Consider the following 17,058-nt stretch of genomic DNA (forward strand, 5'->3'; position numbering starts at 1 on the left):
TGTGAGGAAGGTTACAGCCTCATCATCGCTCTTTCAGCTCTTCACTGGAAGTCACAGGTTTCATGGACATCATCAATTATTTACCAAATTTAAGAAAACTGAACAAGCTGACACATTTACTGCTGTTCTGCAAGCGGTTTGTCCGTGTGGTGTTAGCGTACACATCTCAGGAACTGGACTTAGTTATTTGTCTTTGAAGACGTTTCACCTCTCATCCAAGAGGCTTCATCAGTTCCTGCTCGCTTGACTAGGCTGGGACTAGTCCACAGAGCGTCACTCACATTGTGTGGTGACATCATTTCCTTTGACAAAGCTCTGAGGTTAGAAGCTTTAGAAGCCTCGTCTGATCGCTCGCAGAGTCAGTTCAGACTGTTCTTGTAATACTAGTTGGTGAAATGTTGTAGCCAGCTAACTTGTTACTGGTTAGCGTGCTCTGTTTTCCCTCATCTCTTCTATTATCCTTCTGAGTACTGTATACAAAAACCTTTACAGTTTTTTGGGAACAGGAGCCCATTCTGAGTTTGATGCCTCAGGACAGACAGACGCATGTTCACCGCTCATGACAAAACGCTTCCTGAGCCATACGGCTGATAGGAGGAGAACTCCCACCCTCAGAGCTTCTGGTGCCGTAGGTGGCGCTCATGAGATAGTCCAGAACGTATGGGGGCTCATGGAGCTGTAGCCCCAAAATGTAACGTTTTTGGTGGAAAACATTGTGCCAATTTCCATTAGGTTTAGAGACAACAGATATGGTTCTGTTAGATTATTTTTGCAGCTTTTTTGTAGTGAAATACCTTTCCTGAAAGTATTTGTGCCAGTTTACGTCAATCACACACTAAGTTTGTGTTTAGTTTTAACCAGGCTGCTAACGTCTGCTGTAGCTCTCGTTAGGACCACAACACACAAAACCGAAACCGCGTCATTGTGGTTATGTTCACGTAATGATAGCTGACGTTAGCTTATTGTATTCAAATGTTTATAAAGAAGGAGTAATTATTTTAGCCAGTCAGCTCCCTTCACTGCCGTCCATTGAGGACGACCTTGCGAGTGTCCTCTGGGTGAACTGGAGCCAACCTTTGGTACGCTGGGATAAACAGGAAGTGCTGGGGTTAAAAGACTCCCAGTTTAACTCTGTGTTCAATCATCCTGTAGGCTCAACAGTTTCCTGTCCCGTCAGTCTTTCTGCAGGACAGTTCCGATTTGTTCTGATTTCATTTTTTAATTACAACAGAACAGCACAGCACAGCACTTGCCTTTACTTCTCCTCCTCCTCACATTAATAACATCGAGTTACCCTGCAGCGTCGCTCCTTCTGGGAGTCTGCTGAAACAGCTGGGAGGCACCAGACTTCCATCAAAGCTGCACTTCCTTCATCACTGTGTGCGTTCAGCTTCAGTCGCTGTGGGAATCCTGCAGCGTGTCAACAGTCTCTGTGTGGGGGTCAGTCTCCTTTTCATTCCTTCAGTCCGTGTTGTCTGCTCCTCCTTAATTAAACATCACCTCTAAAAGATGGGCTTGAGTCACACGATTCTTATCAGTCACACTAGTTTGAAAGTGTGACAAATTCACTCTTGGTTTTTTGGTGTGGCAGACAAACTGCAGCCAACCAGACAAAACTCTGCTGTTAAAGATGAAAGTCTCTCCTGCAAAGTCTTCAGGGACAGGTGAGCCTGAAAGGACAAAAGACAAGCAGCGATCCCACAGGCTGTCTGAAGCTTCGATCTGAGCAGAAAGTATCTGCACGCTCCCAGGAGCTTGTTAACGGAGGAGCAGAAGGAGCTCCTGCAGAAGCTGCTAACATGATAATGTGTCTGCGCGATGGAGCCCAGCGCTCTGACGGATCATACAAACCGTGTCTCCGAAGAGGCTGAGGACGAAGCAATTAGTCAGAGCTGAACAGATGCTCTCTGCTTTAACAAGGGATGCTGCGATGGACGCCACGAGGAAGACAGCAAGACAAGGACACGAGGAGTAGGAGGTGAAAGCTGTGCAGGAGGAGGCAGAACAGAAGAGAAAGTGAAAGTGTTGACAGTCAGTAGTGAACTGTGGCTGCTAACTTGAGCTCAGGCCAAACTGAACGCAGTCCAGACAAAACCAAAGTGAGCACCCGTCCAGGAGGGAGCCGTGTCATGAATCAAGCACGGAGGCCGGTTTCTTAGCTGATCGTCATGGCAACATGACAACAGAAACCCGTGTGACATCATCGTCAATGTGAGACGGGAACAGTGGAGGGCGTCAGAGGTATGGTGAAGCTGCTGAAGACGGGCAGGAGAGTCTGACAGCTCCGGTCACTCCGATTCTCTCTGGCCAATCAGAGCTCTGCAGTGGTTGCTCTCCGCCTGCCTGGGACCTCAACCAAAAACCTACCAGAAACCCTGGCTGTCAGTAGCCCATACTCTTAAGGCAGGGGTGTCCAAACTAAGGCCCCCGGGCCAACTGTGGCCCGTGGCCCAGTTTTTATTGGCCCGCATCAAATTATGAAAATATAATTGAGTATGGCCCGCACAAGAAGCTGGAGCGCAACACAATTAATGGGTGCAGTTCACCATTTCAACACTAGATGGAGCCAGTCACATAAATGGTGCTTCTCCGCTAAATACAATTACATTAGATTAAGAAAAACTTTTACCACGACCCGGCAGAAAATGGCAGAACCAAAGAAACGCAAAACTGAAAGTGAGTGTACAAGATTGGGAACACGGTGGGAAAATGAATATTTCTTCAAAGAAATCAACGCAAATCGTTTGTCAAATCAAAGCTGTCAAGCTATCAAGCTGTTCTCAACTCCCTTTCTGGTGGATGCAGAAGAAGTGGAAGAGAGTCTGCAGTTAGAACTGATTGAAATGCAGGGTGACGATTCTCTGAAAAGTCAGCATCAGCTTCTCTCCCTCCCTGACTTCGATCGGAGTTTGGATAATGCCAAGTTTCCTCTGATGAGACGCCACGCAAAAAGCATGATGAGCCTGTTCGGCTCAACATACATATGTTAACAAACATTTTCTCTGTTAAATCAGAACAAAAACAGACTGAGAACCAAAACGACAGAGAATCATCTCTGTGAAGTCCTTCGTGTCTCAACCACCAAACTTTCTCCTGACATGTCAGCCATCCTTCAACCCATAGGACAGCGTCACTGCTCCCACTGAGTACAGGTGAGTTGAAAATACACACAGTATTCACGTGTTGACACGTTACCTCAAGTGTGTGGCCCGGCCCTTCGTTTATTTTTCTGTATTTGGCCCTCACTAAAAAAAGTTTGGACACCCCTGTCTTAAGGTATCAATGGAAATAGAAAGTGGTAACTAAACTTGTCCAGTGAAACGATTCCCACAGTCGATCCTTTCTGTTCCCGGATCCAATAGCCAATCGCTGCAAATGTTCTTCCATATAAGGTGGGATTGGCTCAAAATGGTGGAAGATTCATTCAAGAAAAAGTGGGAATAACCTGATGAAGCAAGAGGACAACACAGCTGTCGATTACAGGTTAGACAAACGGTTGGTTACCAAACTAAGCTACTCGTCTTTAGCGTCTTTAAACAGAATTCGACTGGAATGTGGAAGGTTTGTGTGCTACGTTTCACTAACTCTGCTGCTGTTGCTTTTTTTTACACAGAGAAAAACATTTGCTGGTGCTGGCTTCAATGTCTGTTTTATCATCAAGAGCCAAACACTTGGTTAATAAATTGTTAGCTATTCAGTGATGATGACGTGACAAATTAATGATCAGCAGACTGAGTGATGAAGAGGTGAATGGATGCCGAAGCTGCAGTCGCTCAGAACGGGCCGTCCTGTCAGCTGCCGGTTACACAGTGAAACACCGTGAGGGTTGAGTCTGGAAACTCCTTCCTCCACAGTGTGGCTGCCGTCACAGAGCGTTACAGTGCTCTCCGTCTCCCCCGAGCCGCCGCCATCGCCGCTCTGCTCTGCATTTGACTGTTTCCATGGTGAAGCTCAGTGTCAGCTGGCGGCAGGCGGATAACAGCAGAGATCAGCCCTGTGCCGCGTTGGGTTTGTTTACAGCCCTGAGGGACACGTGAAAGAGGAGACCGAGAGAAAATCCCCGTCAGAATCACCCGTCTGAACGGCGGTGGTTGCGGCAGCGGTCTGACATCACCTCCAGGCAAACTGTACTCACTGTTTTAGCTGGTGAGTTGGTCAACTCTACAGGCAACAGTTGCTGCTGACTGCGAACAGTCAGCTGCTCAAACTGTGTTTTGTGTTTCTGCAAACCACGAACGCATCACGTTTGGTACGTGTTAGAATACGTCTTATATCATCTTTTAATCATACGTACATGAGTTGAATTACTGGTGCCCTGACTAAAGCAGGTAATTTCAGGAATTTCCAAATGATCTTTTCTGAACTTATGAAGTGTTTTTAGTGCCTAAACATAAGATCAGATTAGGAAACAACGAGGCTTCATACTAAAATATGACCAAATACACACAAACAGATGGAATTAGAAATAAAGGCCTGTTTCTAATACCAGCCTGCTGTCCTCTGCAGCTGAGGAGGATGAAGACCCTGGTCACCAGTTGAAGAAAAGCAGCACTTCAACGTAACACATTAACATTAAATAAACTGTACACCAAATTTCAGCAGAGAGAAATTAACTTCTACTTTAGTTTTTGAATTTCTTTTAATTTAAATATTTCTTCTTCTGTGAACATCGAATTAGCAGTGAGTTAACAGCAGGTCTGTTCCACTAATGTTCCTGTTCCTGTTTCTTTTGGGTTGTTTTACGTCTTTTCCAACACATTTAGTGCTTGGAAGATTTCTTCAGTGTTGCTAGCTCACATTACAGTGAAACACAGCAGAACACAGTGTTTGCTAAATGCTAAGATTAGCTGTTTGTGACAATTATCCTCACAGTTTGACGTGCGTCTCTGTCTAATGGGATTGGTTTGGAGCAAACTGCTCTCTGTATAATCTTCTTGAGTTTGTTGAGCACAGCAGAAAATCAGAGCTGAATTAAAGTGTAAGGCGCCTCGGCCTGCAGCAGCTTTGTTTGCAGTTTAACTCTGATGTGAAGTTTCCCTGCTGTGAGCTAATTAACCAGCGAGTTCATCAGCAGCAGATGAGACCGCAGATTACAATCAGGACAAAGCAAAATGTCCGACCAGCATCCCGCTCTGAGGAGAAGAGGAGCGGCTCCTCGCAGTGGGAGGAACAACGTTTGCTTTTCTGCAAAGAAATGGATTACAGCTCACTCTGCCTGCACGGCAGCTTGTCCTCCTGCTCCTCCACCATCTTACTTCTCCATCTTACTTCTCCTACAAACTGCTGCAGATGAGGTCATGACAGCGCAAACATCAATCTTTATAATGACGCTGCTTCCTCTCAGAGACCGGATGCTGTTGATGGCCTCTCGACTGACAGAGTGGAAGGGTTTCCCACTGAAGAGAGCAGTGGAGAACTGAGGATATCCAGTTTCAGCAATTAGAGCATCTTCACCAAGGTCAACATCTGTATGCATTATTAACAGAGCAGAGCCCTTCATCCTCATCAATAATGCAGAGTTAGGAAGAGGTGGACTTTGTCTCTTTTGATGGTCCTGGAGCTGCTTCCAGTCTCTGTGCTAAGTTAGGTGACATATCCATGTGAATCAAAAGACAAGAGGAGGACTTTCAGTGTTGGACAGCTTCTTTACAAAGAAAAAAGAAAAAGAAAAAAAAGATATAAAATATGCAAACTGAATCAAGTCATAAAAACAGAAGCAACAATAAAGAAGCCAATGCTGCCATCTACTGTTGACAGCTGCTTCCAGTGAGAGCTGCTGAGTTTGAAGTAATAATAATAACCCCATTACTAAAATAAACATTTGAATATGCCGGTATGCTATGTGAGAAAACAGAAAGGCAGCAGGGACAAAGGAGAAACTCTCTCTATTATCTGTACTTCAGAAATGGTACAAGGTATTTCTCCAGAAACTTCTGGAGAAATACCTTGTACCTTTATTGTACCGAAAGTAGAAGTATTTCTTATGCAGAATGGTCCATTCCAGAATAATAAAGATTACATTTGTTGTGTGCCAAACCACACAAAACAAGACTCAGAGACTTCAGTGTTAGTGTCAGTGTTGACTTCAGAAGCAGGGGTTCACTACTGACACAGGAAGCCAGCACATGAAACAAATCCAGTGAACAGGACCAAAGTCCACAAGGCAGACAAAAGTCCAGAAACCAGGGAGACAAGACACAGTAGAGAAACCAGTAGGAATGACACAGAGGATCGCAACAAACCGGCAAAGGGACGACGACTTCTTCTGCTGCTTCTTCCTCTTCTTTGTCTTCTTTTTCTTCAGTGAATTGGTGCATGGTGCATTACAGCCACCAAGCGGTGAGGAGTGTGGATCAGGATGTATAAGTACAACACACACACGCACTGACTACATGAATAAATCAGATTGCTGTCTCTAAGAGACACACACAATGCTAGGCAACATTCATTTTTCAAATATTTTCGTAGCATGTCTAACCAATCAAAATGTGTCTTCATCCTTTTAGGACGGAGTCCCTTCTCTGTTGTTCGATTGTTTCATCGTCTCCACGGTAATCACAATCACCTGCATTGTGCTTCCCTGTTATAACCAGTGAGTTCAGTGTGCTCACTTCAGTTCCACCAAAGGGTTCACTGTGTGTTTAGTCTTATTGTTGTCTTTGAACACTTTGATAACAGCAGATCAGACCTGCAGTCTGTCACTGTGCTGCTGAGTTCTCTTGTAGAAAGTCAATCTGACAGCCAATTAACATTTAAAAGTCCTCCAATAAACACACAAGGCTTGACTTTTTTGTTTTACTGAAATCTTTATGTCTTTATTTTTTGTTAAACTTAAACATTACAAAGATAAATAAACATGCATGTAAGAGCTGAGAATTAAACTCATAACTTCTATAACAGGTATAAAGCAGGCATAAAGAAGGCTGAATGTGCTTTCATTCAGCACAAGACATAAACTGTTGGAAATAAATTAAATGTTTCTAATGTTTTAACTTAAGCTCACTAATGAACTTATTTATCTTATATTTATTTATATTACTAACTTAACATTAAAGGCAGCACAGTCATGTAAAAGATATTCAAACATGGAAACTAAGAAACTACATCGATTAGGGGCCTAGAGGTTGGAGAAGCGGCTTGTGATCGGAGGGTCACCGGTTCGATTCCCCCACCAGACGAGCAGGAAAGATCTGGGTGTGTTGGAGAGAGTAATTAATGTGACAAATGCTCCCCCCCTCCATTGGCCAGCTGATGTGCCCTTGAGCAAGGCACTTAACCCCCCAATATGCTCCCCGGGCGCTTGATGCTGCCCACTGCTCCTGTGTGTGTTTGTAATTTGCCGGGTGTTGCATGTGTGTGTTCAACTAAGGATGGGTCAAATGCAGAAGACGAATTCAGTGTGTGTATGTAAAAATATATATACTGTCAATAAAGTGATTCTTTATTCTTTAGGAAACTCTAGAATTTGAGGATATCTAATGTAATACTTTATTGGTCCTGAGGGAATTCCAGCAAAATGTCATAATCTGCCATTGGTTGTATAGCTGAATCAGCAGTATCACAAAACAACATCCAACGTTCAAAGTGTGATGCTGTCTTTGAGTTTCCAGTGATGATCTTTGTCTTCTGTCAGGACTGTTTTGATCTGTCGGCTGGCGTCTGGATCTCTTCTGCTCCTTTCTGGCTGTCCTTCAGGGTGGTCCTCATGGTATGGAGCTCTCAATCTGAGAGAATAAAGAGGCACAACACAATGAAAAGCAAACAAACACAACATCTGATGGGGGGTTAGGGTTAGTCTCAACTGAGTCATCACAAAAGGAAATAATCTGATTTTGGAATAAATCTGGCAAATGAGATGTATCTGCATCCACTAGTGTTTCAGTCATGTCTGTTTAGCATCAGAATCAATCAGTGGGAGCACTGAAGCTGGGTTCACATCAGAGCCTGGAGGGTCACAATCTGATCTGCCTCTGAGCAGATCAGGACATTCCTTCACAGCTGTGATCTCAGGAGTGAGTTAAACTCTCTGAATCAGTGCTTGGAGATATCGCTCTTCTAAAAGGCTTCATGTCTACCTTTGACCTCCTAGAAATGTCTTTGTCTGACTATAACAAATTTAAAAAATAGAAATAATGAACCACTACCAGTATCTTCTGGCACTAGTCCTCAATATTCCATCAGTGATTTTTGCATCATATTAAATGTGATGTTACCTTTTCATCACAGGAGATTGGAGACTTGGTTCCTGTGTGGATCGTTTTGATTGTTGTAGCCTTCCTTGATGATCCATGTAGTAATGTCGGCACGATGTTTATCTGTCATGACGCCCTTGCTTTGAAGAGAGCTGAACCAGCTATCCACTATCTTTATACTGTGTTGCTGAAAACTTTTTTCAAAAGTGTTGAGCCTCGTTTGACTCATCTTGTTATTCTGAAAATCTTTGAAGTTCTTGGTGCTATTCAACCTGAATCTGGGCATTCCACCAAGGATCGTCAGTTTGAGGGAGCCCACAACATCATCATTGCTTATGGTGTTAGCTAAGAGTTGTCTGAAGGCTGGTGATTTTGTACTGGGAAATTCATGGTGTATTTCTTTAGGCACATAAACAGTTGGAAGTCCAAGGCCATGATCTTTGTGCACACCAGGAATCAACTTGGTATCCAGAGGAGAGGAACTTGTTCCCACTTCAAGCATGGCTTCAGCTAGTTTGCTGTTCTGGTTCTTTTTTCTTGCTTCCAATATACAACTCACTGGTGGCTGGTGATCTGCATTGATGAACTGTCCAATTCCTTGATTTTGACTTGTATGTTTTTTCAGTTCTTTGTAAACTTTTACTTTTCCAACCTCTTTTTCAAGTACTTCTCTGTTTTCTTTTATCTTCTTTATCCTTTTGCGTAGAGCTCCCACTAACATGAACCAGTCCCCTCCTCTGATTGCTTCACTCCACTGTTTGCGCTTGATGAAAGGCTCCCATTGGTCGGGATGCCTGAGGAGAGCGTCGGCCTCCACAGATCGAAGGTGAGCCGCTTCCAAAGCGATCTCTCCTTCGCTGGCCTCTGGTTTTAAGCCTCGTGCCAAAGCATGAAACAGGCAGCTCTTCTCCTCATTGACGATGCTCACTGTCTGGTTATTGATGTGCACATCATAATGGCCGTCAGGGTATTGGGCACTCTTTGGTCTGTAGATCAGTGTTACAGTTTGACTGGCAGGTTTAGTGGTCGGGCTCAGTTCCTGCATTTTGGTAAGTTTGCCATTGCTGTCAGGTGTTAGGATGACAACCTTAGTGCCGGTTTCTTCTGCCAGGACTCTGATATCCAGAAGAGTGCCCGCAGTCTGGGAGTCCCTGATGTTTTCAGCATGTGCCTGTGAGTACTGCCCTGACTCACCTGCATGTTGAAGTGTAGATTTATGGTCTCCTGGCATGTATGAGATGTATCTGTTGTTCTGTGCAACTCTGAGTAGGTTCTCTGTTCTGTCGGTTTTTAGGCCTTTTCTTACATGCTTGCTAATGACACCATGCACTTTGCCTTGAATATAAGAAACAAGGTGACTGGAGAACTTCTGATGGAAAACTTCTGTCACAGCTTTAGCCAATAAAGCACTGATGGACTCATCTATTTCCTGCTTAAATTCTCTCAGCATTTCAATGTCTAAAGCAGACAGCTCATTTGTCTTCACTTTCTCTGAAAAACCTTTTTGTTTTTTAAATGTATTCAGCTGTTCATTAAAGTTTGAGAAAAACTTGGTGGAGAGGTTGTACACCGCAATGCTTGCATCTGTTAACAGTGCCCCCATATGGACAACTTGGATGGCTGTCAGAATTGCATATGCTTTACCTTTGGCCTCTTGTTTAGCTCTGTCCATCACTGTGGAGAGGGATGAATGTAGCTTGTTCTGCCAGCCGAGGTCTGCATAGAACGGCTGTATTGCAGCGTTGCTTAACTTTGTGAAGATGGCCAGCAGCTCACTTCTTCTGTTCTTGTCCTTCAGGAGCTCATGAAGTTGCTGTTCATCCTCAATGTGGGAGAGGATAATCAAGTCTACCAATGTGGCCAGGGGCTTGTTTTCCACATTGGCTTTCACGTTGTTAACAACTCTCTCTTTCACATTATTTTCAATGTTATTGAGTATTTTTTTCAGTAATGCCTCTTCTGCCTTCGCAAATCCATAAAAAATTACTTGCTCTGTCATTTTTTTACCTGTATATTTCACCACATTCTTCATTTGTATCTTTGCAACAGCACTTAAACCATCTTTAGCCTGCCTGGAGAGAAACTTTGGCATCAACTTCAGCTGTTTGCCAAATCCCTGAACTGACATCTTACAAGCTTTGAAGCCCTTTGCAATCAGCTTTCCAACTCCAAACCCAATTAGTGATACACCAATAGAAATGGCTTTGTTTAAAGCCCATGATTTCCAGCTGAATTCTCCTGTCACCATGGACTCTATGCCATAGATGCAGTCTGATATCCCTTCAGCAATGAGTTCCATGCCAACTTGAGCGAATGTTCCATATGTAAATGCAATGAGCAACGCTCCTCCAACAATCTGTACAACTCCAAGAGAGAAAACCAGCACAGCTTCCCACGGGAAACGAGGCTCCTCTTCCACAGAAAATACATATTTCAGACCTTGATTGTAAAGGTTGTAAGCTTCCACTTGGAGGTCTTCATCAGCACTCGACACCAGGGAGAAAACTGTTGACCTATTGACTGTTGCATCCCTACCTTTTTCTTTTAAATCATCCAACTTTTGGATGGCCTCACTTATGTTTTTATCAAAGAAACTTAACATGCTGCACTTGTTTGTTAGCTGTTTTTCCAGGCTGGTTGGGCTACTGTTGGCTGAACTTGTAGAAGACATTTTTACAAACTGCAGACAGAGAACGGATTCCTCACTGAGATACTTCAGAGAATTCTGAGCCTTTGTTAGATCAGCTTTGGCCTTAGTGAGGTAATCTGCATTCTTCTGCTTTATAGTACAGTACGCATGACTGTAAAAAGCTATGGCTGCCCAACTTTCGTCCAATTTCATGGCTTTTTCAAACAGCCTGTTGCTGATGTCCCATTTTTTTTCGCTCAGTGCGACATTTCCAAACTTGATGTAGTGATAAATGCTGGAACACGGTGAAGTCTGACTTTGACACTGACTTTTTGCCAATGACAAATCAGCTTTCAAACTCTTTTCTAATTCATTTCTCTTCAACTGGTCAATTTCTTCTGATTTAGTTTGCAACCATACGCCCCAGAACTCATTCAAGATGGCAACAACAGCTCGTTTTTCATCTTCATCTGTGTTCTTCTGAATATCTTGAAGAGTTTTGAGGTACTCTGAAAACAAGTCTTCTCGAAGTTTCAACTCAGTGACTTCATTCATCATGTGATTTATCTTTTCTACTGCAAGTTTCTCCCTTGTGCTCTTAGCCTCCTCCAGAGAAGACGCTGTCCTGAAAGACTGCTGCAGGTGTTCAGTGGACACGATTACCTGAGCAGATCCCGGTTTACCTTTGCGTGCGGTTCGACCAAACGCCTGGAGTTCCACTCTTGTGTTGTCAGAAAGGAAGGAAAGGATCACAAATAATCCTCCACTGTTGTTCACCTGGTGGGACACCTTTATGTCTGTGCCACGCCCAGCAAGGTTTGTGGCAACAATGACATCTCCAGGAAGCAGCTCTTTCTCTATTTTGCTCAAACTGTCAGCGTCGCTGCGGCAGTAGAGAATGATTTCGCCTGGAATGCTCTCTTTCAGCTCGTTGTAGATCTCTGTGGCTTTGTTGATGGATTCACAGATCACCAGGGCTGCTCTTCCATCTCTGTATGAATTTGGGGAAATCTGAGCCATGACAGCATGTTTTATTTCAGATTTCCACTCTTCAGATGAGGCCTCAAGAGCACCTTGGACCTCAAATAATTTCTTCCTGTTGAAGGTTGGTATTTTGCAGGCAGAGAGAGTTGGATATAGGTTCTGCAAAAACAGAAGGTCTGTGTTGTCTCCAAGTGTTCCTGTTGTTCCATAGATTTTCCCCTGGTACTTTTCAAAGAAGGAGATGTTAGAGATGTAGTTTGTCACTGTTGAAATTGTGCTCAGTTTGATCTGGTGTTTAATCTCAACAAACTGCTGCAGACCATCACCCCATTTCTTATTCAGTTCTACAATCCCAGTGGATCTGAAATCCACTGGACAAACGTTGTCATTTTCAATGACATATTCCTGTCCCTCCTTTAGTTGCTTTGCCAGAAAGGCATTCTGAACCCACACCGACACTTTCTTCTCCACCAGATTCTTCATGAAACCAGGAATGCTGATTTTGTCTGCTTCATTTGTACATGGAGTGTACTGAATCTTCGCTGAGATTAATTCTGCAATGGGCTTGATGAGAATTTCTTCAGAATCATAGAGAGTACAACACAAGCCTTCCCCCAACACAAGAAATGTAAGCTCTTGGATGTCCTGGCTGCTGTACGAGCTGCGCTTTCTCAGACAGAGCAATCCCTTGTCATCTAAAGTGTAAACAGTAAAACCATAGGGGACATAGTCCTCCATTTCTCTGAGAAAATCCACTACAGCCTCTTGACTCACAGTTTTCAGTCTCCTGAGAAGTTCTTCCTGTCCACTTTGGCAGATGTCCTCCGTAAACCCTTCTGGCACAGTGTTGGATGCTTCAGCAATGCGTAAAATGTCCAGTGGATCATTAATTTCAGTTCCCTCTGTGTCTATGGAGTCAAAGATGGCTTTGAAGAATGAAGCAGGAGGACCATGTACAAATGTCTGGTCTCCTGCAGACAGGAAGCCATACTGGCTGACGTGGCCCCAGATCATGGTCAGAATGACGTTCAGGTGCTGCATGGACACCATGGGACTGGACAGGTAAGTGAGCTGCACTCCCTGATCCAGCAGCAGTGAGTCCACCTCATCGATTATGATGCACTGATAGCTGCGATCAGGCCTCACATCCTTCATCTCAAATATCTGGCGAAGGTGATCTGCAGCAAAGGTTTCAATCGTCCCGTAGACCACGTCCTTCTGATAGCACTGTTTTCGATCTTTATCTTCACTTTTATTTGTGTTTGTGTCAGCTGTTATGCCAAAGTACTTGAAGAAGTTGGCCCATTCTTCTGCATCTCTTTGACATAATACAGACGAGCTGGACACCACATCCACCTTTTCACCCCTGAGTGCCCGCAGTGCTGCAAACATTGCTATGACACAAGACTTCCCTTCTCCAGTGCCCATCTCCAGGAGCTTCCCAGTGTCACACAAGGCCATCAGGCACCAGCTTATCATTTGATTGGCTCTGGGCCACCACTTCCTTTCAGCCTTGCGCAGGTGAACAGCATTGCACAAGACTGCCAGCAGCTCCTGAAGGTCTTCTGTGTTCGTGCTGTGACTGAGTTCCTTTGCTCTCTTTACATCTGTGTGCTTTTTGATTTCACCGGTTTTGATCAGGTTAGTTACATGAGTTACTGTGCTGTATGACTTACTCAGTGTTTGTTCATCAATGTCTTTCATCTGCCGTATCTCATCAAAAAGAGTGTCAATGCTTTTTACTTTCTCATCTCTGAGGCTCTTTTCTAAATGTTTGATCAGATTCTTAGTTTTAAATGAATCTAAAAGCTGATGGATTGATCGGTTGCTTTCATCTGTCCACTTGGAAGACACCTGATATGTTTCCATCATATGCAAAATCTTCATGATGGAAATACAGTCTTTATCATAATGGTGGTCAGTCAGTGTTCCAAGGAGGTTTAAGGCTTCTACTGGGGACCAAAGTCTTTGAGCGTCAAGATTTGAAACCATCTGCAGAAGTTCTTTGGCTTGTTCATTTGTGGTGTGGAATTGCTCCACACAGGCAAACAAAATCTCCAAACACCATCTCCCTGCAGATGCTCTATTCTTCTCACTTTCTGTTTCAGTAATCCCTTCAAGGAGATTCTCAAGAAAGGTCAGAGTGATGGCCTCATTACAAAGATGTCTGTTCCCAGTAATTATCTTCAAGATGGTGATCATTTTATTGTCAGTGTTTGTGTTGTTGCTCATGTTGGTGTGGAGCACCTGAAAAAGTGTTTTAATAAACCTTCGTTTCAGTTCCATGTCTTCACTGTAAAATTCACTCATGAGACTCTGCAGGACGTCTGCAGCAAACACCAGGGAGTCGTTGTCTCTGAGCCTTGAAAGTTCCAGATCATGGGAAGCACTGAGGGTTTGTTCGTCAATGATGAATCCACGTCTAAGCTGAGGGCTCCCTGTTTGCATCACCTCCATGCCTTGTTTTAAGTAATCAGACACAAAGTCATCCATGGTACCATACACAACATCTGCTTCATAGACGTCCCTGCATGATGGATTAGTTTTCTTCATGTTTGTGTCGAGAGAAATTCCGAGGTGCCCGTAGAAGTCAGACCACTCCTTCATTTGCTCTTCCGAGTTATCATCAGAGCTCAGCACGACGTCCACTTTGTTTCCCATGCAGACCTGTGTGGCGGCAAACATGGCAATGACACACGGGTCTTCCTCCACACCGACCAGCTGTAGCTCTCCACTGCTCTCCGTCAGCACCAACACACACCACCGCAGCATCTGCTTCACTGTGGGCCACCAACCTTTAGCGTCAAAAACTGCTTTGGAGAGCTGAGACAGAAGGATCTGCATGTTGTCCACATTCGAGGTCACACATTTAAAGGAACCTTTCACTAATGATGCACCTTTTGGGGCATTTGAATACTGCAGGACAGCAGTGATAACATCTTTCATCATATCAGTCACAGAATCATCCAAATTCCAAAACATTTTGATTTCAGCAAGAGCTGCAACTAGACCGCTCTCATCTTTCCTCCTGAGAGTCTTTTGGAAATCTTGATGGAATCTGTCAGGGCCAGCAGAGTCAAGAGCCTGGATGAGAGGCAGTTTGGATTCATCTGTCCACTCTGGTGACAGGTCATACAGATGTACCAACTTAAGGACTTCGCTTACTGAAGCGTCCTCTGCATATTTCTGTGACAGAGCTTTGAGCAGAGTCAGAGCCTCCACTGGGGTCCACTGGTTTGTTTGCACGAGTCTGAGGAGCATTTCACTGGACTCTGAGTGGGCTTCATTGCCATTTAGATGCGTGAGTGTGGATAAGAGAAGCTTCAGGCACTGGACCTCCATGTTTAAGATGAACACAGAGGCTCCTTCCACTGCACTCTGCAGTGATGATGTGAGGGTGCCCAGGAACTCTAGGAGGAAGAGCTGCTCAGTGGAAAGCTTGTCTTCAGCCCACTGTTTGGCTATGAGGACTGCGTCAGTATCAGAGCCGCCACAGTCAGTGAAGAAGTGCATCAGGCTCAGATACAAGGCTTGAGTCAGCAGGAAACTCTCAGTAACATGACATGCTGATTGGCTGATGGATTCCACCAGGGACTGCACACGATTGGAGATGTTTTGCAGGGAAGCTCCGTCGTGTCTCTCTGGAGACAGGACACACAGCTCTGTGATGAACACCTGAGTGTGCTGCAGAGTGCTGAGGGATGGAGGAGCTCCCATCCATTCATCAAACAGGAGTTTGTCCAGGACTGACACGATGGTCCCCAGCTGGTCAGCTGTCAGCTCAGTCAGGCTGAGGTTAAGAAGCGGGACGCTGCATTTCAAAGAGAGGATTTCTAGAAGTTCATCACAGTCGCTGCCTGATTCGACGGTGGCCTCAAACTCATCCGGATGTTTAATGAGAACATGTTGCTGGGATTCTTCTGAAATGTCGCTGCTCAGGTTCTCCTGCTGCTCTTCAGCTTGTTGGAGGGATTCTTGTAGTCTTTGATTCAGTTCTTCTCTCCTCCTCTCGTCTTCTCTTCTCTTCCGTGTCTCTATTTCTCTCTTCATCATCTCTATCTCTCTCTGTCTCTCCTCTCTCATCCATCTCTCTATTTGTCTCATCATCCTCCTCACCTTCTCCCTCTCCTCTTCTCTCCTCCTCGCCTTCTCCCTCTCCTCTTCTCTCCTCCTCGCCTTCTCTCTCTCCTCTTCTCTCCTCCTCGCCTTCTCTCTCTCCTCTTCTTCTCTCCTCGCCTTCTCTCTCTCCTCTTCTTCTCTCCTCCTCGCCTTCTCCCTCTCCTCTTCTCTCCTCCTCGCCTTCTCTCTCTCCTCTTCTCTCCTCCTCGCCTTCTCTCTCTCCTCTTCTCTCCTCCTCGCCTTCTCTCTCTCCTCTTCTTCTCTCCTCCTCGCCTTCTCTCTCTCCTGTTCTCTCCTCCTCGCCTTCTCCCTCTCCTCTTCTCTCCTCCTCGCCTTCTCTCTCTCCTCTTCTCTTCTCCTCGCCTTCTCTCTCTCCTCTTCTTCTCTCCTCCTCGCCTTCTCCCTCTCCTCTTCTCTCCTCCTCGCCTTCTCCCTCTCCTCTTCTCTCCTCCTCGCCTTCTCTCTCTCCTGTTCTCTCCTCCTCGCCTTCTCTCTCTCCTCTTCTTCTCTCCTCGCCTTCTCTCTCTCCTCTTCTTCTCTCCTCGCCTTCTCTCTCTCCTCTTCTTCTCTCCTCGCCTTCTCTCTCTCCGCTTCTCTCCTCCTGTCCTGCTCTCTCCTTACTTCCTCTTCATCCCTGAACATCCTGTTAAAGCAGCCTGCACACAAGTGCAGTGATAAGAGGTGGTTGAAAAGCAGTAACCCTGGTAATACTGGTAAGAGGAATCCTAAGACCAGGATCCAGGGTGCCCAGGTTGAAGGATCTATGGTGATCCAAGGACTGTAGTATTCGCCATGGTTGTACACGTATACGTTGTACCCATGGACAGTTCTTCTCTGTATATCATACTGTGGACGCAGGGCTGCATTACATACGCAGCATCGGCGGTTCGTGTTGCCCATTTTGGATGGCGTGCTGAGCGGCCGAGCGATGCTTCTCTTGTGTTTCTGTGACAGGAAACAGCAGAAGAAGAAACGTGACGTGAGGAACCTGCTGCTTTGATTCCTGGTGAACAGGACGCTGGCCTGTCTTTCGGTCTGTCCTTCTGTCTGTCTCTCAGTCTGTGTCCCTCTTTGTGTCTCAGTCTGTGTCATTATCTCAATCTGTCTCCTAGTCTGTCTGTCAATCTGTCTCTC

At 45.0% G+C, this 17,058-nt stretch overlaps 1 protein-coding gene across 1 annotated transcript; it reads right to left on the minus strand.

Moving 5' to 3' along the window:
- Positions 1–6,798: 6,798 nt before the first annotated feature.
- Positions 6,799–15,923, minus strand: LOC124072113. The gene is made up of 2 exons (XM_046413295.1): positions 8,214–15,923; positions 6,799–7,724 (listed from the first exon to the last, which is right to left on the minus strand). Exon 1 carries the CDS (start codon positions 15,910–15,912, stop codon positions 8,221–8,223), a length of 7,692 nt encoding a protein of 2,563 aa, XP_046269251.1. The 5' UTR covers positions 15,913–15,923; the 3' UTR covers positions 6,799–7,724; positions 8,214–8,220.
- Positions 15,924–17,058: the final 1,135 nt, after the last annotated feature.

Source organism: Scatophagus argus, chromosome 15, assembly GCF_020382885.2.
Source record: "Scatophagus argus isolate fScaArg1 chromosome 15, fScaArg1.pri, whole genome shotgun sequence".
Taxonomy (NCBI): Eukaryota; Metazoa; Chordata; class Actinopteri; family Scatophagidae; genus Scatophagus; species Scatophagus argus.

Coding starts and splice junctions, on each gene's coding strand:
- LOC124072113 (XM_046413295.1), bottom strand. CDS start 15,912: ATGATGAGACAAATAGAGAGATGGATGAGAGAGGAGAGACAGAGAGAG.